Here is a 25,788-nt window from a genome sequence, read left to right as displayed (position 1 = left end):
TGTTACAAGTTGCAGCAACTTGCCAGTTGGCTGTAAATTAGTTTAGCTCTATTGCCTTAAAAAAACTATGATGCTCTGTATCAGCTAGTGGTCTGAATCCCCTTTTCATGTCAGGGACACCACTTATTTGGATACCTTTTCTCCACAGTGGATTTCAGGACTCATTCCACTTATCAAGGTAAAGTGAAATCATTTGGAAAATTTGGGCCTTTGTTATTTCTAATCTCAGCAAAACTCCACACCAACAAGACATCTGCTTATCTTCGGAACAACCTTTCATAGTGAAAACTATCAGGCTGCCTCTCAAAAAAACAGTCAAAGCCCCAGTGCTACATTTACTGAGACTACCTGTGTGTTACCACTAAGAGAAATGCAAGAATTCCAGCCCATTTGACATGTGCATTCCTTTCTAAATCAACATGAAGGCTTAAGTTCCAGTGTGATCCTTGATATGTTTATTTAGGCTGAAGGACTGATGTAGTTTTCTTTCAAAGACAAGCTTACACTCATCTTATACTACTACATAAAAAAAACATCCAGAACAATTAAGTGAAACATCATTGATAACCTCTGGCAGAAATGTACACAAAGGTCTTGGTTTGCACATCATTATTTGCTTGGACATGCATCAATATATAATGATGACCTAACAGAGGAACCATCTGTTTACTGTGCAATATGGAGGAGGGGATGACCAAAATGACAGATTTTAGAAAGCAACAGTAGAACCATAGATATTACACAATGATACACTTAGCTGTCTGGACTGATTTAAATCTGGAATGACTTTAAAATGACCCCAGATGACATCGAAACTGCAACATCATGATACCGAAGTGCATTTTGTTTTTCTGCAGAAAAAGGAGCCCTTTATTGATTTCATTCATCACTAATATGGCAGTTATCTACAGGAAAATGGTTTACTGATAGATATTGGTCTAGATACTCAATTTCCACAAAATCCAAGCAAGAATATATGATATGATTTGACTGTCATAAAATCTATGAAGATGTCATCATCCTTTGCCATTTTCAAGTAGTTTTAGAAACTTCAGTTAAGACATGCAGGGCTATCATTACATCAAATTCCAAGCTTTTAACACCAAACACATGATTAGTGTTGTCAGATTATCTATCAAGACTCCGCAACTGTGGCAGACGCTAAACCTAGTGGCGCAGCCTCAGTTACCAGCAGCCTGTGGGCTCGAGTAGGGTGGCTGTGGAGTGGGAGGATGATTTCGCATAATCATAGAATCATAATGATTGGAAAAGACCTTCAAGGTCATCAAGTCCACCCGTAAACTCATGACCACTATGGCTGCTGAGCCACGTCCATAAGTGCCTCATCCACATGTTTCTTGAACACTGCCAGTGACTACACCGCTTCCCTGGGCAACCTTTTCCAATGCTTCACCACTCCTTCCATGTAGAATTTTTTCCTAATATCTAACCTGAACCTCCCTTGGTGCAATGTGAGGCCATTTCCTCTTGTCCTATCAGTAGTTACTCTGGAGAAGAGATCGTCTCCCATCTACTGGAGACCTCTTTCCGGAGGACTCGGCACCACCTGGCACTTCTCGGGGTCCTCCTGGGCTTTTACCTCCTGTAAGAAGCAGGTATCCCAGCCAAGCCTCAGAGCATCCTCTCTAAATGGACAGAGGGACAGCAAAGAGATTTAACACGCATCCAGCTGGTTGACTTTCTGTTTAATTGCCCCTCTTGCCATGGCTGGGATTAAATTGCATTGTTTGTAGTGTGTTACAAAACATGATTTTGGACAGGGTTATTGGTCTGTATTATTAAAATCAAGTAATTGAATGCGAAGGGCAGCTGCACAAGCAGCATATTTTGTAGTTAACACCATATTGTATCACGTTCTGCAACTAAAAGTACACAATCGTGTTAGAGGTGTAAGTGTTCACTAGCCCACATCTTCTGTACCTTTCCTGAGTGAAGATATATCATGAGAATGCCTGAAAAAATATTTCAGAGTTTCGGATTTCACAGAATCATTTCTTATATACTTGTTATGTGCTTCTGTTATGTGCTGCTCAACTATGGCACAAGCATTGAGAACATTAAAACTAAATATATATATATATATAAAACTTATGAAAGCTTTTCATGCCAGGAATTGACAACTTCAGCTTTGATACATCAGATCCTTACAGGATTTGAAAGCAGCAGCTGCTCAGAAAAATTAGGCAGCTGGAGATCAACTCTCTGCAGTGATATAAAGCTCCAGTTTCTGAGCCTGCAGGGAGATGAGATATCAGATTTTAAGTAATGACGTTTTAACATGCAGAAGAGCTGTCACTGCTGTTTTGAGTTTCAAGAAGAGGAAATATTTCTGGGGGTAAGAGGAAGGTTAAGGAGGAAACATTTGGGGAATAGATTAAGGCTAAAGCTGGAAACCCTTTTAAAGAGCAAAAATGTTTGGCATATTACAGTAGCTTTTACACATTAGTTGTCAATACATTTAGTGTTTATAAAGCATTTGATTTTTAGCCCTTTTTACAATGTATTCCAATGTATTCATGCAAGATAACTTAAAATCCAAAAGGAAAAATGATAGCAGGTTATAGGTCTAGTTTGCTCCAGCATTTTTCTCAGTCTCCACCAATTTATTTACAATAATAGCTTTTTTTTTTTTTGTAATTTTATTATTGTGATTCATCTGTAGACTCTAGAATACTGCACAGATAGTGCATAAAGGTGTTTTAAAGCATTTTACAGATACAGACACTGAATTCTGTGAGTGGATAAAATGCTCTCAAAGCTCACATACTATAGCACACCCAGCAGTTCTTAGCTCCATTTACATTTTATATCTCTAAAAGAAGGGCTAAAATGATTAAGAATGAAAATAACAGCTCTCATTATGAAAGGGACTGATTACAAAAAAAAATGTACAAGAGATGCCAGGGCATACATGGTGGCCTAAGCTACAATTTACACTATGTTTGGGTGGAAGAGAAATCAGAGAGAGATGTATGCTTCCTAGAGGGATCTTTAAAAAAATAATAAATGCCCTGTAGTTAAAATGTAAGAAACTACAACCCATTAGTCCCTCCTTGATGAATTCCCCACAATATGCCTACTAATTCAGTACAGAAATTAGTAGGGCTTATTCAATCAGCAACTCTGTCTTGCACTGGGTTTTCCTCCTTGTTCAACATGCACTTCCATGACAGATTTACTAAGCACAGTTCACACCATACCCAGCAGACAGAATTACTTTTTTCTTGCTGGCTAACCTTTTCTTTCAGAAAAATAACTGTATTTTAAAAGCATCCCTCCAAGGAAATGGCAGGTTAATTAGTCCCATTCCCACATGGGGAAATGAGATGCAGAACAGTGAACGTGAGGATGACCTCCAATTTAAGTGCCTAATCTGAGATACTACCTAATTTTTCAGAGTACCGCACCTCCTGTATTCAAGGGAAAGCTCTCACTGACTTCAGTCCTGCCTCTGCATTTCTACAAATCAAGTTCGAGTCGCAGACCAGAAACCCATAAAATGAGGAATGCAATGTAAGCCGACCTCTGTGGAAAAAGAAAAAATCTTAAAATGTCTCGTGTAGGATCACATAGGAGTTTTGTGTTGTAAACAAGGAGAGAATCCTAGTCTTCAGCATCCCATGCACTTACCTATGAGACCATCCTTTTTATCACTGTAGTTTCTCAGTCTCATTTACTGTACACCTTCTGACATCTGCAGCAAATGAACCTTGGGCTCACCAGATAACAGCTTCCTTTAATTCTTATCCCCGGACAACCCTGATTATCTTCTAGCACATTTCACTTTGTTTCCTAAATGAGGCAGGAAAATATCCTCTGGAAAATATGGTTATGAGATCTCATAATTAAGGACTGAGACACAAAGTATGTGCACAGTGGAGACAAAATAAGGCTATGCATGTAATTTTGAGTCTAGGATTTTCAACCTAATGAATGCGTGACTTGAGAACATTAATCATACTCTTTTAAAGTAATTTAGAGTGTATTATTTCCTGTGTTTATAAAAAAGCAATGTGGGGAAAAAAAAAGTAAATGAGATATTCCCATTGTAAAATTTTATGTTGGAAATCACAGATTTCATTAACAAGACAGAAGTCCACCTCACTCTGCTGTTTGAAGCAACAGGGGCAGCAGGAGCATTCTGCCATGCTCCAGATATATCTGTGGCATGAGGGTAAGACATTTTCTTGAGGTATTTATTGATGTAGAAGAATGAGACCTCAGGATCCCCTACCTGGCTCCTCACCAGGCGTGCACCTCTCCCTTCCCCTTCTTCCAGTCTGTCCTCATTTCTAACATTCTCCATTCTCTCTTTCCCTATAATCTCAGGCATGCTCTCCTGTTCCAACAACCATTCCTCCATTGTCGTCCCTGTTTTGACACTCTGGGTCTTTTGTGAAACTCACAGTAGGGACAAAGTTGAGGCCGATCTACTTCAAAAATCAACAGACTTGAGGTCCTGTCATACAGCTCAAGGTCACAGCAGGATCCTTCTATGATGATGGTGGGTTCTCTGAGAGATCCTAGTTTAACACTTTTCCTTCTGTGTTCTCAGTTTTCTCCATTTGCCAATCATCCTGACAAATTCCTCTTAACTTAGTGCCAGGCTTACTACTGTGCCATTGTGGCTTCTCAATCATCTTCCTGTTATTAATTCCATATATTCCCATTCCAGTCAAACTCTTCTTTAAAGACAACAGTGGAAGACAGCAAATGTTTGTGTACTTCTTTTTATCAGCAAGCTACAAAATTCACCAGACATTCACCCATTAAGGAAGGGTCTCTAGAATCAAGATCAGCTAAACATCAGCTATTTGCTGTGTGTTACTTGATTTGTTCCAACATAACTGAAAGCAGTTGTATTTAAGTCCAGCAAAAATTATCCCCACCTGAGACAACATAAAGGTCAAAGAGCACTAGAACCACTTGGCTGAATGCAATGCTAGTGCTGGCAAAGAACAGTCATGCTGGAGGAGGAAGCACCCTGGCCTCATTTCAGCCACTGGTCTTTTGGAAAACTGTGCTCCAGATTTGCATTTACCTCCAAGAGAGCTTTCATTTATTTATTTTCAGTTTGAAATGATCCTTTGCCAAAACCACAAGTATGCATATTTTAGGGGAATGGGAATTCAGACTGGAACTTTATGCCTGGACACAATTTGTACCATAAATTAGTAACAGAAACAATGGCATTTATTGACATAAATAATGAAAAGAGGAAAATCCATAAAAAAACTCAGAACTTTTCAATAGAATGGGCATCTTCAAATAAAGCAAACCAACTGCTGAAATACTTTTTTAGCCTTCTAAATCAAACCCATGATTTTATATAATGTTTCCAGGATCAGATGTCAGCCTCTTTCGAAGCAGCAGGTGCAGGAGACAACGGCCTCTGCTACGTTTTCAGCAGTGCATGGCACCCATTACTTTCCAAGCATGTCTTTCTGTTTTTCTAAATGTTGCAAGAAAATGTTTCTAAATGTTTTGTGAGGGGAATGATGGTATCACGGCAGTTCCTTGACTCCCAGAAAATGGAAGATAAAGGACACAGCAATGAGGTTCATGCTGTTTTGCAGTTTATACCCAGATCAACTTCACTCAATCATACATCATAAGTTTGTGAAGTGTCCAGACTATAAAGGACCTATAAGTAAATGCACCTGGATGATCTGGTATATGATCTGGATATCCTTAGTTGTTTAATTTTAAAAGATAGAAACCAATAGCATTCCATGTGGTATCGTTGGACAATAATCTGGCATGTCTTTATTGCTGGGCAAAATTCGCTTCACCTGTTGAACAGTACTGCCTTCAGTAAGAAATTTTAACATTTCAGCCAGAATATATAAATAGCCAAAAAAAAAAAAAAAAAAAAAAAAAAGGAATTAGCTCATAACTTTTCAAGTCATCAGAACTATGCTTAATTCATACTACAGCTGTTAATATTGACCTAGATTTTTTTTAAAAAGCAGTTGTATTTAGTTTAAACCTAGTTAACAGTTTTGTATCTGTGCTGGATTAGATTCTTATGGATATTTTTGGCCTATTAATGAAACAAGGGCTCCCTGAAGGCAATCAAATGAGATAAATCAGCACATTCATATGCAGTTATTAAAAGATTGACCCTGTGCTACACAGTCCATGCATCTGAATGAAAAGCTGACCTTATTTTCCTGTTTTAAGTTTCTTAACATGTTTTAAATCTACAAGTTGAAAGAACAAAATATATTGTAATTTTAGTGTATTTGTAACAACTTGTTCAAAAAGAGATTATCGTAAAAGAACAATCATTATGTGGAATTGAGACAGTCAGATCAGTGGCAAAGCTTCCTGCTGAATATGATTAGATAAAGAGAAAACGGAGACAAGAGAAAACTGATCCCCTCAGCAGAATTTGCCATAATTATATGCAGGATGATGAATTAGCTATTATTCTGCTGTTAAATTCCTTAAGTGGTAAGAAACAACACACTCGCATCATCTACTTGTTTGATCTCGTCTGTGCAAAATGAAGTTCCTATGGTAAGAAAAACAGACGCGGCCTCTAAATCTCAAGCAATGTATTTGTAAACCAACTTCTCTGCTTTGGTTTACGTCCAGCATGACCTGAAACGCCACACTGCTGCCTATCAGCAATAGCAATCACATCACTGTGGATCAGATTCCTGAAGTTTATCAGAGAACAGCACTTCTCTGCTTGTGTGCATCATTTTAGGCAGGAAGCTCATTACTTCAAAAACAGTCTTTTCAGTGCTACTCAATTCAAGAATATATATCAAAACAGGAGACAAAAGTAATAAGCTGAAATAACAGTACTGAGAAGGAATGAATGACTCTTTAGCACAAATAGAAAATAGGCTATGAAGCCTAAAATAACGGGGGCAAGGGGGTTTACCTTCAGTGTCATTAAGTGCAGTGAAACACTCAGCCCCAGTGAAGCTGTGATGTGCTCAGACTGCTGATGGGCGCAGGAATTAACAGCTGAGTTAGGTACCAGAGGAACCAACAGCGCAGCTTTATCAGCTGCTCCATGGTGGGCACTTCTCTATAAAATTCAGCAACTGCTAGACAAGTATTCAAATTAGCTAAGTGAAATAGAATCAAAGGAAAAGGAAATGAAAGAAGAAACTATGAAGCTTGTCTGAGAGATAATTATATATGATAAAAAGGTAAGAAAAAACATTGCATTGAGTATGTCTCTAGATTAGCAATGCTCCATCCTTAAATGCAGTCTGATATGCTAATCTCACCTTCCTTTTATAATAGGTGTTGCGAACATGATTTTATAGTTTGTGGCTGAATTAGCTGCAATACTACATATCACAGAATCATTACGGTTGGAAAAGACCTTCAAGATCATCAAGCCCAAACGTAAACCCAACACCACCATGCCTGCTAAACCATGTCCCTAAGAGCCTCATCTATCTAATATGCTGAGATGGTTTCATTGTAATTCCAAACGCTAAAATTATCACTAATTAAAGCATAAAAAAAGAAATAAGGGGAAAAAATCTCATTTATTATAAGGGGCCAAGAGAGAAAATTTTTAAGTTGGCAAAGCTGAACCACTTCGCTTCTCTTCCCCTTTTCTTTTTCACTTCTTGTCGCGGAAGTAACACATCCACTTTTTCAGCTAGAAATGACACTGGTCTGCTGGTGTTACCCTGTTTGTCCAATGGCAAATTTGACTATGTATGCACAGAGTTCCCCTCCCTGCTGATCATGGGGGTGCAACTGCAAGAAATGACAAAATGAACATATAGGCAAATTTTAAAGGAAATAATGACAGCTGTAGCTATGATTGGTTAAAATATAGGTTCACAGCAGGGAAAGATGAAGACCAATAACACTGTATAAAAAGGCATTTAGCTTTCATAAACTCTAGCCAAACTTTAACAGATATGATTCCAGCGAAGGTGACCGTAGAAAGAGGGAAATTCGGTTAAAGGCACAATAACAGCTCTGTCTCTCTGAAGGCCATAAATTGTGGGCAAAGTACATCTGGTACACTTTTGTGCCAAATGATTTTTCTGTTCTAATTTATATCTGTAAGATACAGGTACACTAGCAACATTTCTTTTAGAATTTTTCTCAGATTATAGCTATGCATTATAGGATGATAGTCCCTCAGTTTCTCTGAAAATGTGAATCCCATACAGCTAGCACAAGGCAAAGAATGTTGTCTATTTACTGGAGACGTTGCCGGTTGACAAACTAATGACACCTGAGTTTTTCATTGGCAAAAAAAGATGAAAGATAAAAACCTATGTGATGAAAGTAAGTCTGGCTACATCAGTGATTTTCCTCAAAAAGAATATTATACAATGGTTGGAGAGCTGCTACTTGTGAAAAGCAGAATAGATGGCCTAGGAGAAGTAAGGTGACTGACATGCGTGGAGGTCATCAGATATGATTTAGTAAACAGCAGATTTTATTAAGCAAATGAGCTATCTGCTTGTCCACAAACAAATCTTCATTAGCGAATCTCTTCTGCCAAACCTGCCTAGCAGCTTGGGCTTGATGATTGTGGAGAGTCATCAGGGAGCGAGCCAGAGAAACCACAGCGTAAATACAAGTCCAGGAGAAGACATGGCGGTTGCCTTCAGTAACATCAGCCAAGTATTAAAATATGGATTCAGTAGAGATAGGATCAGCAATCTGCAGTGACAGTAAAGATGAATCAAAGTGAAGGAAATTCACAGTTCTTTACAGAGACATATTTGAAGCACACAAATGGATAACAACCAGCAAAACAGCTAAAGTGAATAATGGAGAGGTGACTGGCGGGTGACTGGCACACTAGCAGCATACAAAACATTTCCAAGCCTTGTCCTACACAATGATTTAGCTGACATTGCCGTTTTTGCAAGGTGAAGCATCTTTCTACTTAAGTAAATTTCAGAAATGCAACACTTTCCTCCATGCCATGAAAAATGATCACTGTAATTTACTACACTTTGAGAAAGATGTATGCTCATCTGGAGCTTGCAAAATCTCTAGAAACAACCCTTCTGAAAGGATGTAACCTTCCTTACTCACTTCTTGCTGCACTGTCAAAAAGCAAACATGCACCAGTTTTATTTTACAAGTAAATTTTTTTTTTCCAGAGCAATATGAATGAGCTGGATATTGCTGACAACTTGAATTAATAATTTCCCTTGGCTTCTTTTGCTCCCCTAAGAAGCGGAATGTCATGCTCCAATAACAATAATAGATTTTTCAGGTGAAAAATTTAGATGTAAAAGATGCCAGATGATGCCAGTGCAGCCAATGCACTTTAGTATCAGAAGCAGACACTGCCTCAGGCCCCAAAGAAGTAAACATCATGCTGAAAGCAAGGAAAGGAAAAGTGGCTTTGAAACTGGATGTCTAGATCATGTGAATATGTCTAATCATATACTCATGATTAATGTCACGTGTCCAGAAACACTACACTGATACGGTCTGATAACTACACTGTATATTTTCAGAGATTAGTGATAGCAATAAGCAATCTTCTGCAATCACACAAGTTCTGGCTTGGGATAAAAATGCTTCTGCATATAGGCATTGGCCAGAAGGCCATTTTAAGGGAGTCCTTAACTCTCCTCCATGCATGCTAGAGAGGCAGCTGCCTGAAGTTGGGAGAATACTTTCTTTCATTTTCAGCAGTACCTAGAAAAGTTCTTTCTTGCAGGTTCTTCAAATGATGCTAAGAACACGCATGTACAAGACCTCATGGGATGTGGAGAAGAAAACACAGACGGCTGGAGAGAAGCACACATGACTGCAGTAGAAATAGAAGTAACTCTTTAAATAGAGACATGTTTGTTGCTCAGGTGGGTGGTCCTTTTGTGTCATCAGTTAGAAGATTATCCATAAATTATGTTGTACAAGTTGTTTCTATATTATCTCCCAGAATCTGATTGTAAGATTTAAGTTCTCATCAGAAAAAAAGGACTATAATTGCTTACATTTGTATCTTCTAAAATATCATAAACTAGATTTTAACAGATGCATACCCCTGACCCAGACTTTTCCTGTAGTAAAGGCACCTGCAGTGAAAGAGAAGAGCCAGATGTTTCTGTGGCACAAGACACATGGATTTTACGAGCTGATTCTACAACGCCAGCCGCTGACTCTTGGCGGTTCGTACAATTAACATCCTCAATTAGCAAAGTTTGCAATAAATCCTTAAAAAAATCTGCCTTACTTTTGCAGCGTAACAGACTGCTCTAATCTGTAATAGTACACTTAAAATATTTTAAAAAGTATCTACTGGGGAAAGAGAAAATGAGCGAGCGAACAAGTTACTTTTCACCAAACTTATTGAAATTCTAACACTTTGCTGCTTCAGTCTCACACATTTCCAAAGTTATTTAAGTTTTCTTTCCTATGCCTACCTTTACCTGTCATGTTTATTATTTTTTCATTCACTAGTTATGCCAGTCTTTTGAAAGTTATAAAGAGATTCTGGAAGACATTGCTTTGGTGACCATCTCACACTGCTCATATCCACTGCCTGCAGGGGAACAGGAGACTCATCATAACTAGCAAAAATATTCTAAAAGTAGTGTTAAAACCTGGCTACACTAGTGGATTAAAACAGCGTCAATAAAATGTACTACATAGCACACCATCTCCATCTAGTCTCCACACCAGGCCATTTGTGTTGAAGGAATAAAAAGAAGACAAAGCCTCTTGGAAAAAAATGAAGTAAAAACTTTTGTGCATCTAATCTTTGCCATCGTCTCTTCACACATGGAAAGGTGTTACTGATTCTACATTTTACTGAAACAAGTAATTTTTGAAGTGAGAGCACACTGCTGTTTTACAGAACTAGTCTGGACCCACTTTGCTACTTGGAATTAGTTTCTTCTTTGTTCTTCTTCAAACACTGGTTTTCTTAACCATCAAACTTGTTACCCTTCAGTGAAAAAAGGTCTGCTGATGTAGGAAAAAGGGAATATTAACAGTAAAAACTACTTTGACTCCTATTGATTTCTAGGCATACGACTTCTCCTTTGGTGTAAGTCCCCTGAGATCTGCAGGGAGGGCTATTATTTTTTATTAAACCAAAAAAACCCACCCCACCCCTTACATCCATAGGATTACTACCCCATCATCCTATAATCATTACTCAACCAGAGTTCACAGGACATAAAACCAGTCTTCATACCCAGTGTGAGCCTTCTCAATTACCTAAATTGTACAAATTCTCTCTAAGTAATGTGTACTTACATTCTCAGCAAACACTGATGAAAGTCAGAAAAGGCTTTTAGGATGTAGCACTGATCTGAAATCAAGAACAGGGTAGACTAGGAAGATAAATCAGATTGTGTTCTCGTTTGTAATGCCAAATCTAATCCATGAAAGCACACTATATTAAAGCAGATGTCAACTTACACTGAGAGGGGTCAATATAGATGATAACTGGGTTAGGCCCACAGGTAGCTAATGTGAGCTAATGTCAATTTAAATTGAGTATCACTACACTTTGTCCTAACCTGATGCATCTCATCTATCTCTGTTTTAATACCTTCTCCCCTACATACTATTTTCTCTCTGTTTTCCTGCTGCACCAGGAGTCTGCCAGTTCTGTCACTTTGGTGAAGATCACACTTCGCACAAAGAGGAAAGCTGCAGATTTTCTCAAGTTCTTTTAGGCAGTCAGATTAATGCTAATAATTTCTGGCAGGTTTGATTTTATATATAGCTTGTTTTATGATCTACTAAGACGATGGCTTCTCCCACATCCTCTGCAGATGTACACCATTTAATCTGACTGTTACCAAAGTTATGGGTAACACACTATGCTAACAGAGTTTAAAGAAATCGAGAGAGCAAGGAATTTCAAAACAGAAATATTCAGACTTGTTTAAACAAGAAGTCTGCCAGCTTTACTTTGTTATACTATTACAATATTCTGGCTTTCATCTAAACCTTCCCAGAGGGATAGAGATCTACACATTACTTTAGCTAAACATAGATTTTATTTGGAAAAAAAAAAAGCATTACAGCAGAAGGAATGATTCTCAGAGCACGATTTTCTTGATTATATTGATGCAAAAAGTAGGTATCTTTTGCAACAAAGCAAACAAGAGATCTGTCAGAGCAGAAGGCTCCGTGATGTTATTTAATTTTTCTCCTCTGATAGCTTAGCTCACATCCCTGATCAGAGCCGTTCGGAACTGTTTTGCCTAGATGACTTACTGCATTTTAAGTGGGATGCAATTCAGTGCTCTCCCATCCAACCAAAGCCAACTTCAGTTAGGGAAAGCAATATCCAAACACCAAAACATTCATTTCTCCCCTCCAGAGGCCAGACAAAGGTTGCAGCATTAGAACGGACTCCCAGCATCTGCCTACAGTGTGCCTTTGATAAAAAATAGTACTAGACTCTAATGGCAGCTAGACTTTTCCTCTTTGCAAGATTCTACTAGGTATTTTCCAGATGCCTGTATTAGAGTTGTATTGTGCTTTGTTATTGAGTTTTTTAATAATAATTTTAATAACATCTGCGTAATCACAAGAAATAAAAAGAGTAAATTGTATTTCTCTGCATACTTCGGACCTTCTGCACTTTTTTATTTAACGTACAGATTTCTTTTCTGCCACCTTTCCTTTAGGTTTATCTAAAGGAAAGCCTTTAGTAAGGCTATCAGTAAAGAGGCAGTATGTGTTTCAAAAAGTTGCTAATAATACACGCACCATAGCTTCAAAGAGCCAATTACTGTTAGTGTTGCATAAAAACATACTTAGCAAGCATAAAATATGTAATTATTTACTGAATCCATACCTAATACATTATATATAAGCTCTGAAAAGGGAATTACTGACATGAAGAGGTATAATGGCTCCAAATGAGATGCTGCAGTGCAGGAGAGGCCCTGAAGAGCTGTACTCATTAAATTCACTTATTAAAAATTCTTACATAATTTCTTAAAAAATCAAACCACCCAGTCACTTAAAAAGCCCACCATGTCCGAACAGCTCATCTGTAAGTTCTAAGTACATACTATGGCTTGAGAGAGCTCTGTAATTATTATCTAAGGGCAACAAAAAAAAATCAGGTTTGGAATTATGAGAGGCGATTAAGTGAAACTTACTGCAGATAAGTGGCAACATGATGCTGAAGGCTGGACAGTAGCACATACTAGAAAGACCTGAATTATTTTTAAGCACTCATGGATTTCAAATTAAGCTTCTTTCTACTCAGAAAAAGTGGTTTCCCAAAAGGCAATTGCAGTTAAAGCAACCATAATATTAGGCTATTTTGGGAAAATGGTGGGAATTATTACTGAGAATGTGACTGTGTTATATAAACTGGAGCATGTCTTCAGCTTACGGATTCAGTTCATTTCTGTCACCACCACCACAGAAACACTGCATTGGAAATAAGACAGAACAAAGAAAGGATTCAGGTGGATTTCTCTGTAAAGTGAAAATTGAATAATTTGCCCTTCCCTTGTCATTGGTATCTCAACTAAGGGAGAATGTATTCCTAATGCTCAGAGTTCTGCTCTTTCAGAGCAATCGCCAGTCGCTGAGAAGAACCTTTTGGATAAAGGCCCTCCTGTCCTCCCACAACTCACACCGTAAGTGGAAGTGGACTGTGGATTTATTTCACATTCTGCTCCAGATTTTACACATCAGTGTGCCATTATAAAGTGGCATAAGCAGGAAATCCCTGCGATGTAATCTCATTCCTATTCCAAAGGTGCTGTCTACTTCTGCTTTCAAGTTGGAAAATATTGTCCCCAGAAACGTAGATATGCGAGACAGGAAAGTTAAAGCTATTGCTGGAACCACAAGCCATGAGGCCACCTCAGCAAGGCCCTTCACCTAAGATAGTTTGTTAGGCTATGAGCTAAGCTGCTCTGAAACCTGCACTAAAACCAGCACGCTACTTGAGGTAAACCTGTGAGGCAAGCTGAGCTTCGCAGTGCAGAGGAGACATGCCTTGTAGCAACGAGCAGAAAGGATAGATAATTTAAACACTGCTTCTTGCTTTGTGGAAAAAAAAAATGCTGAGGTTTTATGTTTGTTTAAAAAACAGCGATTCTCTGCTAATGAAACTTCAGGTATGCAAGAATACTCAGCCAACATAACAAACTTCAAATTACTATTTTGCTTGTTATACCCTTTGGTATGTTTGTTATGGTAAATCAAGTGGCATTTTTCCTAGGCCAGGCTTCAAACATCCAGGTGCTTCACTATATTCATATGCGTATGGCTGCAACAGGGGAGCAATGCAAAGCAGGAGCACACTGCTAGCAGGAGCGTGCAAGACCTGGGACCAGAGTCACTCCTCGTGTTCGTGCAGCACACAGTGCAGGAGGTTTCCATCTAACTGGCCTCTCCACACACCAAAACCAATCTCCAGATACCAGTGTACCTGAGAACACACGTGCCCAGTCTGAAATAAAAGCATACCCTACACCCAAACCTAGGGCTCCTGCTGCGGTATTAGCAGAGCCAGCAGTTTGAGGGCTGTGATTCTTCTACTCAGTGCTGGTGAGACCTCATCTGGAGTGTGTGTCCAGCTTGGGGCTTTTGAGTACAAGGCAGACATGGACATTGAGAGAGTCAGAGCATATGCACATATGGAGAGACTGACATTTGTTGGGCTTGAAGAAGAGAGGGCTAAGGGGGATGTTATCTCTGTTTTTTGCTCCCTGTTGGCTGGTTACAGAGGTGACTGAGAGGTGTCTTGGTAGACATGCACAGAGAAAGGACAAGAGATAACAGGCACAAGATGCATATGGGAAACTTCACTTAAATGTAAGAAAATGTTTCCTCAAACAGAGTAGTTAAGCTCTGGAAGAGGATGCCTGGAGATACTTGAGTTTTCAGATTAGGAAATATTCAAAGCCTCACCTAGACAAATCATTGGACAACTGGAGAAGCCAACTGCACAAGTAAGTGTTCACTAGGCAAAATAGAAGAACTGTTCTGTGCCTCTGGAAATGCCTGGAAAATAAGACTAACACATTCTTCAAGACATTTTAAGATTATAGTTTAAATGATTAAAATCTTTCTCATTTTACCATCCATAACTCCATAAAGCTTAGCTTTATTTTATCCCAGAGGTGGAAATAATGGCAGATAGGACATACTCTGCAAATTCCTTCTCTCACTTTTTCTCATTAGGAAGTTGTGAGCTTTCCTGAAGTCCATCATGTCACCTCAGACCTTAGGTGAAATTACAAAGACTGAGCATTTTCCCTAAGTGCTGACAGGGTAGTGGACTTACAAAGAAACCAAAATGACCCAGTTCTAGCTGAATGCCTCAGGCATTCTCTCTCCGAGAAAAACTAGCACCAAACTATTTAAACTGACACATAAACTGACCCAGTGCAACCTGTCAAAGGTTTGGGTATAGCTGGCCCACTCTTCTCACATCTCACGTTCCATCTCAGGCAACTCTATCGATCGCAGCCATGTCCATGAGTACCTGCGTTACGACTGACTGCTGTAAGGCAGTTAGAAATGTTCCAGCAAGAGCTCTGTTCTGTTTCTCTCATTAAAAACCTCAACAAGTGTCCTAGACATACATGTTTGCTATACAGAGCTTAAAATTCATAAAACTGACTTCTGGGGCAGAGAAGATGAAACTTCCTCTAGCTACAGTCGGATGCCTCTGAAATTAGAAACAGTTTTCCCCTTCAAGGTCAGCTTCTCATTAGTAAAGAAAAACATTTTTAAAGTGCTGGTTTAAGCTATTTGGTAGTAAGTCCAAAAGCAGAATATATTTTCACGATTACTCAAGGAAACAGAGGAAATGAACCATGTAAATTCCTTGTCAAATAGTTTTTAACACTCTTCATATCTATTTTAAGATTGAACATCTGCATCAATGTTGAATATTTGCATGATGGCCTTAACTTAGTTAACTTTCTTCAGAATTCTTTACGTTCAGTACAGATGCAGAAACCTCTCCAACCATGACTCCTGGCTTCCACTGGAAATCAAACTTCAAATCCTAAGTACTTGTTCCTTTATTGACACAACAGTCTTTGAAATGACAGCTCTGAGGAATCCAAGAAAACTTGGAAACAGCTGGCACACAGTCCGTAACAGGTTCCTCTGCATGCTTTCATTTTATTTTTGAATTCTGCCAGGCACAAGTCTATTTTTGATGTCGTTTGCTTTTTTTTTTCTTCTTTTTTTCTTACTGGCTAGGCAGCTCCTTAGAGATTTCCCATAAAACACCTGACTCCTCTTTGTCAGATAAGCCAAAGAATGGAGGAAAAGCAGCTTTTCCAAAAGTACCATAATTAACATAACTCACACTCCCTTCCTAACCTGCTGGCTATACAGTATGGTTTGCTTGAGATTTTTGTTCGGTTTGCTTTTGATTAGAAGTGTAATATTACTGAGAATCACCAGATGGCACCACTGCAGATCCTTTTGATATTTCTGTTTACGTAGTTAGATCTTGAGAAAATACTTCAAACTAGTGCAGCACTCGTAAGTGCTGATTTTGCTTCTTGAGCTCAGTTACACAGATAAGATTTTAAAATTAAACATATGCAATCTCAACTATGTCTTTGCATCCACGCTTACACCCTAACTGTTATAACATTTGTTTGTGTTTTTGCAAAGGAAGGTGAAGGCTGCACGAGCAAGGTTTAGCAGCATGACCTGCACTGTGCAAGTCAGACACAGGCCGTGTGGGATAAAGATGGTCTTTACACTGCTTTAAAATTCCATTGTTTCTTAATTACTATCTTCATTTAGTATAAGGAAGTCATTTGAAGATTTTAACTTCTTAAAATGTAACCTATTTAGTGACTACCTACTAGCTGAAAGTTTTGGTCAGAATCGCTGCATTTGCAAATAACCTGGGATCAGGCTGTGTGAGAGCTCACACCTCATTACATTCCTCTGAAGAGGCTGAATGACACGGACGGTGATTTTTAGTGCAGACAGTGGTGCACAGCATATGGCAGCATTTCAGCACTCGGCTGTGGGTGGAAACAGCCCTGTGGGGCTGGGGGCTGGCTGCCTCCGTGGCTATGATCCATGCGGAAACCCAGGCTGCTTCTTCCCTTCGTGAACAAATACTAAGGTATATGCAGAAATCTTTCCAGCTTTTGCAACTTCAAGTTATTTAGGAAAAAAAAAGAAACTTTAGTGAAAAACAACACATCCTTACAATAAAAAAAATTCTGTGCTTGGCTAGCTTCCTCCAAAAGCTTAGGCCTTTTATGGATTCTCATGCTTCACTGAAAAAAAAAATCATCAACTCGCATCAACAAGAGCAGAAGAATGAAAAGGCTCAGTGAAACTTTCAAAATGAAAGTTCAGCTTGCCTACTTGAAATGACTTTTGCTATTAAACAATAATTTATTTAAATGAATAAAATGAATAAAAGAACAAAACATGTCAAATGCCATGTCATGTCAAATAAACATGTCAAATAAAACATTCCCAAATAACTGAAATGTTTCATATTAAACATTAGTTCATGACTAGTTCATGAATATTTATGAGATTTTGACTTTTTCCCTTTGTGATTTGGGTCTAAAATGTCAAAATCTTAGATGATAAATCTTTGTACCCCCATCCCTTATCTGCTCTCCTCCAATCTCTGTTAAGTTAAATCAGTATGAACACACAGATTTTTTTGCTAACCTAATAATCATTATATTGTAACATAACCTCACTAAGGTCCCTGCAACACTTATACCACCATTATACCTATCGCAATTCATAGTTTAAAACTCAATAGATGGTCACTGCCAGACCTGTTCATATGATGCTTAATACAGTGTTATCCATGAAAAGCACGATTTCCACCACTAGTGATAATATTTACCTCTACCAGCTCAGTTCTTTTCCATAGCTATGCATTATTAACTCTGCTATTAACTCTGCTGAGCTTGATGCTACAACTACTGTACTTTTCCTCTACTTACAATTTGATTTAGTTTGTCCTTGAGAAGTAACAGCTTCTTTGGTAGAGACACATTCCTAGTTTCATGACTAAACCTCTGATGCTATGTGGCAAAAAGAAATTAAAACTGGAGGTCGCAATGACAGGTAGAGATGAGCAGTTCTGTGCAGAGTACTTGCTCATACTTTTATCTAGACTCCCTGGAAAACTGTGGGTCATTGTTCCAGAAAAATAATCATGAGTCTGGAGGATAGGGATATCTCTTTCTTTTCTTTTCCATTACAATCAAGTTGGTGTTTGCCTGGGTTTCTAGGCCATTAATGTATCATCTCAGCTTTGTGTGTTAGTGAATAAAAAGTCAGGTCACTGAGGAAATGGCTGGTGTTACTGCTGAAAGGAATTTTCCTTGGCAGAACAGGCAGAGGTGTTTTGGGGACAGGACGAGAGCACTCTAGTTTGGGGATGTTAAAATACGTAATTTAGATCATAACTGCACATTATGTCTGCCCCGCAAACACTTGAAACATCATGTAAGTGGAGATAGGTGTGAAGTATCTTTTTCCTTTCTTCATGCCTGTCTTGTTATTGTCCCATTCCCCATTTTATGGAGGCCTATACTAATAGATACCATCAAAAATGCTTGTTGTGTTATTGCTTCTCTTCTACGAGCCAGCCACAGGCAGCCACCAAGTAGTGGATATAGATGCTTTTGGATGGAAATAGTTCAGTACTAAGCCCCACTCAGCAGACAACAGTATATAAATCAGAGAGCAAGCGAGACAAGTTGTCTAGAATATTGCCAACACAAGGGAGGAATCCTCAGAAGTATATATATATATATATACATATAAAAAAGTGAGAAATGTAATTGATTAAAATGCCTATTAACAGAAGAGAAAATAGGTAACTGCAGCAATCTTTAAATGCTTGTACAGATGTCCAGAAAGAGGAAACTGCAAATCATTTCTCTCAGGAATGTCAAGGGCTGACAACGGAAGCAGTAACCTGACTGCTCGGGCATACCTACTGGGCTGCATTTTCAATAACATGGCCTTGTTCATATGATTTTTTAATAAAGCCGGCTTCTCAGAGAAGAGATCAGGACGCTGTTTGTGATTGTACTACAAAAAAAGGAGCATGAACAAGTCAACTGTGAAAGGTCTTTTTTCTTATGGACTTGCAAGTGTTTTGGGCTGATAGATATAGCCACCCTTTTCCACTCACACACCATCATCTCCAAACAGACACATCATTTTTCTAAGTGACAGAAACATCTTCTGACATGACCATAATTAAAATATAGATATTTTTCTCTGATTAAGCATTACAGTTCTTTTTTTCATGAAGAAAAAGTATTAACAAAGCCATTGTCAAAAGAACTAAAAAAAACACTCAGATGTCCAAGGTGATGTAATGAAGGCAAACACAGGCTGAAAACTCCCCAAAAACTATTCTTCAGAATTTGTCTCACAACATATTTGAACAAGTTAAAATACCATATGATAAATAATAAGCATCTTATGTAAATCCAGTCTTTGTGGTACAATACAAGCCCTGTATGCACACAAGAGCTATTTTTACAGCAGAAAGTTTGTCACACGAATACTGATTCTTAATGGTTAGTGACTTAAATGAGAATTTCACCACAGTATTTGTTAAAGATGCTCTGATGTTTGTGATATACTGCCAAGGTATTTCCAACTATCAATATTTATACTTATTGCTATTAGGAAAAAAAAACAAGAATTAAGCAGAACAATGCTGGTAAAAAGACTGATAATGTCTTTTGATGAAATAAGCCAATTGACAAGAGGTTTTATAAGAGACCGGAGTGAGAGGTAGGTACCTTACGATGTACAGACAACTGCACCTGAGAGAGAACACACAAACATATACAAATATGAACATACAAACTTAGGAGGCAAAAATTCAGAACAGAAACAGAAAACAGAATTTAGAGAACCTGGAAAAGGAGAAGGTAGTTATAGTGAAATATTTGTAGTAGCGTGAGCAGTAAATGAGGCTTGTGTAAAGCAGTGGAATGGATGCAGAGAAATCAGAAGAAGAGGCCCTTCCTCCTTTCCTCACAGAAGACAGTATGCGAATGTGATACGCTTCCATGAACATGCGAAAAGACAGATTTGGATTTTAGTTTCTGACTTGCATGTTGCTCCCCTTAAGCCTTAATTTTGGTCACAGTATCTATAATTCACTTCCAAGAGCAAAAGATTTTTTTTTCTTTTAAAAAAAAACAGCCTCAAATATCAAAAGACGAGATTCAAAAGATGGTTTGTAAGTCATATATATTTAGACTCAATCCTCTCTCTCGCAAGGCTTAAATAGTTTGAAGCACAGCAGGAGTAACAGAGGGATGTGAACATGTTTTGACCTGCAGACCTTCTCCCTCCTTCCTTCCCCTCTCCAAGATGCACCCTGGAGTGCTGCAGTCATCTCTGAGCCATCCATCAACACATTCAATAACTCTCAAGTTTTTGAAAGGACAGACTGGAGCAGTTCCCAAAGATGCACCCTGAAAAGGACCTTCCTCTGCTGCAAAAAGTTCAGATATGCTTCCAGCCCTGCTAAACCATGACTCTCTGCAGTGAGAGCAGATACAACCTCTGGCTTCTCTTCCATGAGTGCCTGGCCTCAAGTGAGCTGGTTGAGTACAGGAGGCATCACAGCTACCTTAGCTTGGGCGTGTGCCTTGATCGACACCAGCCCATCCATCCAGCCCCCTTCTCTGCTGTGTGGGGTGGCACGGCTGCTAAGGCAACCAGGGGTCTCCTGCAGTGATAGAGATACATGTCTGGTCTGAACAAGCTTCTTCTTTTTTTTTTTTTTTTTTTCCCTCTTGGTTATCACATTCCCAAATAAATAAGCACTTCACTGAGTTGACCTTGCTATGTTTAAGAAGCACAGACCCTCTTATGGGCCTGGTGTGTGATGGAGAAGAGCTGAGTGATGGAGCTGCACCAAAGGGTAACCTCCTCCTGCCACTTCCCAGGTTTCCCTTTTTCTTACTCACCGGTGCTGCTCTGGATGGTCCTCACAGTCGTGGTTGTTCGTGGGGGAGATGAGGAGCGCAGTGATATGCACTCGTCGTCCTGTGAACAGCCCTTCTCGATGGCTCTCACATAGCTGTGGCTCCGCATGCGGAAGCAGCCGGGCATTGGCAGATCCAGGGCCTCCACGGCCTGAGACTCCAGTTCGCTGAACACTGACTCGCAAACGGACTCAAACTGACCATTCACCTCCATCTCGCTCACCTGCAGGCAAAGGACAGGTGGGTTCAGCACATCCCATAGAGCGGCCTGCCCTGTATTAGCACTCAGAAGCAATAGCAGGGGTCCAATCTCAGGCTGTTATGAATGTAATGATGAAAAATAAAATAACACACTCTTTGGGAAGGAAAACAAAAGTGGTTGCCTTGACCCTTGGGTGCACAGTGCAATTTATGGTCAATGGCAGGGGTAAAACCGGGGCTAGAAAGCTCATGTGTGGAAGTGCTAACGCACAGCTGAAAGGCCTCAGGTAACTGACCCACCTCTGCTACAGGGGGGAAATGTTCTAGTAACCACGTCCTGGCTAACTCCTGTTGAGAAACATGGGAATCCTTAGACCCTTTGATGAGCAGACACTAGGTGGTGACAAAGACTCACAGCCACCCAAGATAAAGAACATTCAAAAACATCTGGCTGTGCTGACAAACCTGGAAGCTGCTTCCAGGTGCTCTGCTTATGTGGTAACGGATGCCCATGGTCCTGAACTCAGACTTGAGCCCTGAGCTTGGCATTAAAGCATAACGGTTAGCACAACAGGAAACATGCACCCAGAAACCATCGTAGGAGGGTTTTGTTATTTTTTCTGGCATGCAAAATGCTAAGGTACCAGCAGGAGATGAAACTCTGCTATAATGGGAGAAGAAGACATTAAAATATCTATTCCAGGTTGGATTTCAGTAAGAAAAACACTATGCTGGATGCATATCTGAAAATGAAGTGTAAAAAGGTAGACGGTGCTCAAGCAGCATGGAAAAGCAGTGAATGGTGTATCAATAAGGAGCAATCCTGCAGTGGCAGAGGATAGGCATATCTCCAAATAAATATCTCTCTCAGTTCTCAGTTAATATTAAAAACAAACAAACAAAAAATAACAAGAACAACATACTTACCACATTGGCAAATAAGGGTCTGTCTTTGGCAGATAGCTTGGTCTAAGTGATAGATGCCCAGTAAACTAAGTAACATAACCTGAATCTCATACAGTTGCACCTGAGACTCGCATTTTAGTGCTGTTTCCACCCAGATACACCATAACCTACTTTCTATAGCAACAGACCATATCCTATGCAAAATGTTCCACTCTGTAATATATTTGGATATACTTATCGCTATTGCTGAAATCCTGGCACCACTAATGCCTCACTCTCCTTTGGCAACTCAGAGACTTAAAAGTGTGAATATTCTGCACCACAAACCTTTCCTGCTACACTTCCGAACTAATGGAATGACTTTTGTTTCTCCGTATGATTTATCTGAATGATCCACAATAAACAAGCCAAAAAATCATACCAGGGAGCTAGACAGACCTAAGAACTGCAGCTGCAGGATTTGGTAGATGAGCTACTGGCCAAAGCTTCATCTCTGCCATCATCTGTCCACCTGGAGTGGTGACACTTTGCATTTGAGGTTGTGTGTCTGCCTCCCTGTCCAGATCTGTCCCTGATCAGCTTGATCTTAAAAAAAAATGTTTTGTGCAAGGATTGAGGTAGGTTATTTTGTGATGCTAAAATTCCTCATCTGAATTAAAGCTGGCTTCTATTTTTATTGAAGTTTAAAAGTGTTAGGTAAACAATGCAGACCTTTGTACTTAATGCATATATTGCCATCTTTGTACTACACAGGTGAAAAGTTCAGCGGTGCACAGAGTTAAGAATATACCATAGGATAAAGAGATCTTTAAAAATTTTCATAAAATACTAATAAAAACACGAAATACAAAATATCACAGACTTTGTTCATTTTCTCCTAGCATCACACTCTGCTTCTGAACTTAAAACAAATTTTAATTGCTTCATAGGCATCTACAAACTTCAGATACTAAGTATAAAACCTTAAAGGACCCTACTTAAAGATACTGCTGAGCACCTGTCTTTGAAAAAGAAATCAGACTGCTCCTTCAGATGTTGCATGCTGTGCCGCTCATCCATTTGTAAAGGGCAGACCATGGCATTATCACATCTCACACAATCGTGAAGCTGTGTGAAAACAATTCTGTTGAAAACATGTTATATATCATGGCCTGATTCCATTTTAAGCAAAAACCAAGCGTCTCCTTCTTCATGTCACACATACATCCAATGTGCGCGCGTCACCCACCTGACTAATGGTGCTCATGGCCCTCATGTAGCTCTCGTTCCGGGAGCGAAATTTGGGGGACGTCAGCAGTCCAGCAGGGTCCAGGCTGTCCAGACTCCTGTTGATGGAGACTTCACTCACTGCCCGCAAGTAGCTGTGGCTCCGGATCTGAAGCTTTGGTGAGTGTTCGCTGGATATCCTGCGGATACAAAAAAAAAAAAAAAAAAGAAAAAATTCAAATCCAAAGGGCGTAGCTATGAGTGAGCATAACCAGATGTGTTTCTGTGGGAGAAGACTTGAACCCGTACTGAAACAATCCTCCTACATGTATAAATCAAGAATACTGCCAGTCCAGTTTTTTTACTTGGATTACCCTACCATTTTCTTTGGAGGGTTTATTTGGAAAGGCTGAGGGAAGGATTTTTTTTTTTTAATTGTAAACTGTGCCTAAACAGAATGGCAAATTACCTCCATTGTATTTATTTACAGTGTAAGCACTGCAGATTTTTACACTCCACTTCCACTGGCGGCTTCCAGCCCAAGCAAGCAGGGTGCTATGTGCAAGTTTTGAAGGAGTTAGTTACATGGAAATGACTTCACATGAGCCACTGAGGTGACTGCAGTTGAAGAAAGCGCTGTGTCCTCATGGAGTTGCACACAGCAGTCATAAAAACAAGCTGGGAGATGGGATAAAAAAAGAAAACCCTGACAGTAAGATGGACGGGGTTATCCTAAACACATCCACTCAACATCCACTTCTTGAAATACAGTTTATAAGAATTGCAGGGGCTCTATTTCCAAAGGTGCTTCTCTCTGAGAAAACCTGATGCTGATCACAGTAGCACTATGAGTGTGATACTATGATATATGGGCTTCTTCTTACGGAGCTTTCAAGGATGTATGGGTGAAGAAAGGTAGGCATAATAAACAAAATGTGCTCACAGCACAACTTAACCCTGGAAAATATTTCAAGAACTTGGGACACCTGGTTAGGTTTGAAATTATTATTATTATTATTTTTTATTTTAATACTGTCAGAAGCTCCAAGTTGCTAAAATGCAGACAATTGTTGTCAAAAAGTGATTATGGTATTTGTGAGAAATGTGGTAAGTAGCATTACACAACTTGATGTCAAATTAGAAGTTTAAAAACGCAGTTGTGTTTCTCTACCTTTACTTTTTCACAGAATCACAGAATCGTTAAGGTTGGAAGGGACCTCTAGAGATCATCTAGACCAAACCCCCTGCCCCAGCAGGGACATCTAGAGCACGTGGCACAGGGTGGCATCCAAGTGGGTTTGGAAGATCTCCAGAGAAGGAGACTCCACAGCCTCCCTGGGTAGCCTGTCCCAGGGCTCTGTCACCCTCACAGTAAAGAAGTTCTTCCTTACATGGAGATTAAACTTCCTATGTTTCAACTTACACCCATTACCCCTCATCCAAACCAATGGCAGATGAGACTGCCAAGTAACTGGAAACAAGAAAACCATGCAAATACATGATTTGTACAGAGTGGTTTTTTTTTGCCAAATGTGCTTACAGTTAGCGAGCAAAGATTACTACACCTTGATACAACCCTCCACATTGCTGTGAGATGTTCTCTCCTCCAAAAGCACCAGAAAAGTAGTATCTCCACAAACTAATCATCCTAGAAAGTCAGAGTCAGTCTGGCTCACAAGAGACAAAAAAGTGATTCACACCATGCTTTTTTCACAAGACGATTAGTTCTTTTTTTTTTTTTTTTTCCAAAATGATTGCTTAGTACAGAAGTATTACAAAGGCGGTTCTTCAATATGAGTATTGAAATATCTTCACTATTCTCCAAGTATTACAAATATCAACCAAATATAACAAGAACTAAATTCTCCATTCTGAAAAGCATATCTCACATGGATGTTTGCAGGCATGTGGAACAAAATCTGTATTCTAATTACAGAGCTGATCTTGGTCCCTTAGTACTTATAAATACATACATGGCTGACCTGAAACAACAGAATACATTTTATGTCTAATTCCTCAAGTATTTGCAGGTATTTTGTGTTCAGGTTGCTCATGATGATAACGAGATGAGTGATTTCCTGGTGGCATGCACAATTTTGGTAACCCTCGATGTACTTTAGGAGGACAACTCCACTGTGTAATCCTACACCTAAGTAGTTCAGCAATTGGGTCTACTGGTAAATGTTATAATGCAGTAATAAAACCTAGGCCATATCCACAATACTGCATCCTTTGGCTGATAATTACAGGCATCAGCCTAATAAAAATAGGTAAATTTATATTAATTACTAGATAGTTCTGACACAAGACGCAGATGAAACTCTTTCTTGCCATTTTCACTGAATATACAGTGCACTACCTGCAGCAGCCAAATCCATATTCATGCAAGTTACTTCACCCCTCTTTGCAGGTCTGTAAACGTATCAGCATTGCCTGAAGTGCCTTTTAAAATTAATTCAAAATGTGTTTTATGAATTTGTCGTGAAGAGTTTGCTGCCAATATTTGACACACGCGATTCAAATACAC

At 39.2% G+C, this 25,788-nt stretch overlaps 1 protein-coding gene across 2 annotated transcripts in view; it reads right to left on the bottom strand.

The window, feature by feature from the left end:
* Positions 1 to 25,788, bottom strand: part of DLGAP1 (DLG associated protein 1) — a 368,869-nt gene that overhangs the window by 65,457 nt on the left and 277,624 nt on the right. For both annotated transcript variants that reach the window (XM_088524110.1, XM_088524111.1), the window contains 2 exons: positions 23,284 to 23,461; positions 20,931 to 21,171 (listed from right to left, as the gene is read on the bottom strand). In XM_088524110.1, the coding sequence (XP_088380236.1) occupies positions 20,931 to 21,171; positions 23,284 to 23,461 (419 nt within the window). The remainder of the gene's footprint in view (positions 1 to 20,930; positions 21,172 to 23,283; positions 23,462 to 25,788) is intronic.

The sequence above is a fragment of the Tinamus guttatus genome, unplaced genomic scaffold (assembly GCF_059628265.1).
Source record: "Tinamus guttatus ecotype Peru unplaced genomic scaffold, ASM5962826v1 Tinamus_guttatus_pri_ptg000203l, whole genome shotgun sequence".
Lineage (NCBI taxonomy): Eukaryota > Metazoa > Chordata > Aves > Tinamiformes > Tinamidae > Tinamus > Tinamus guttatus.
Note: the sequence above shows the minus strand (reverse complement) of the source record. Positions and strands in the feature narration are given on the sequence as shown.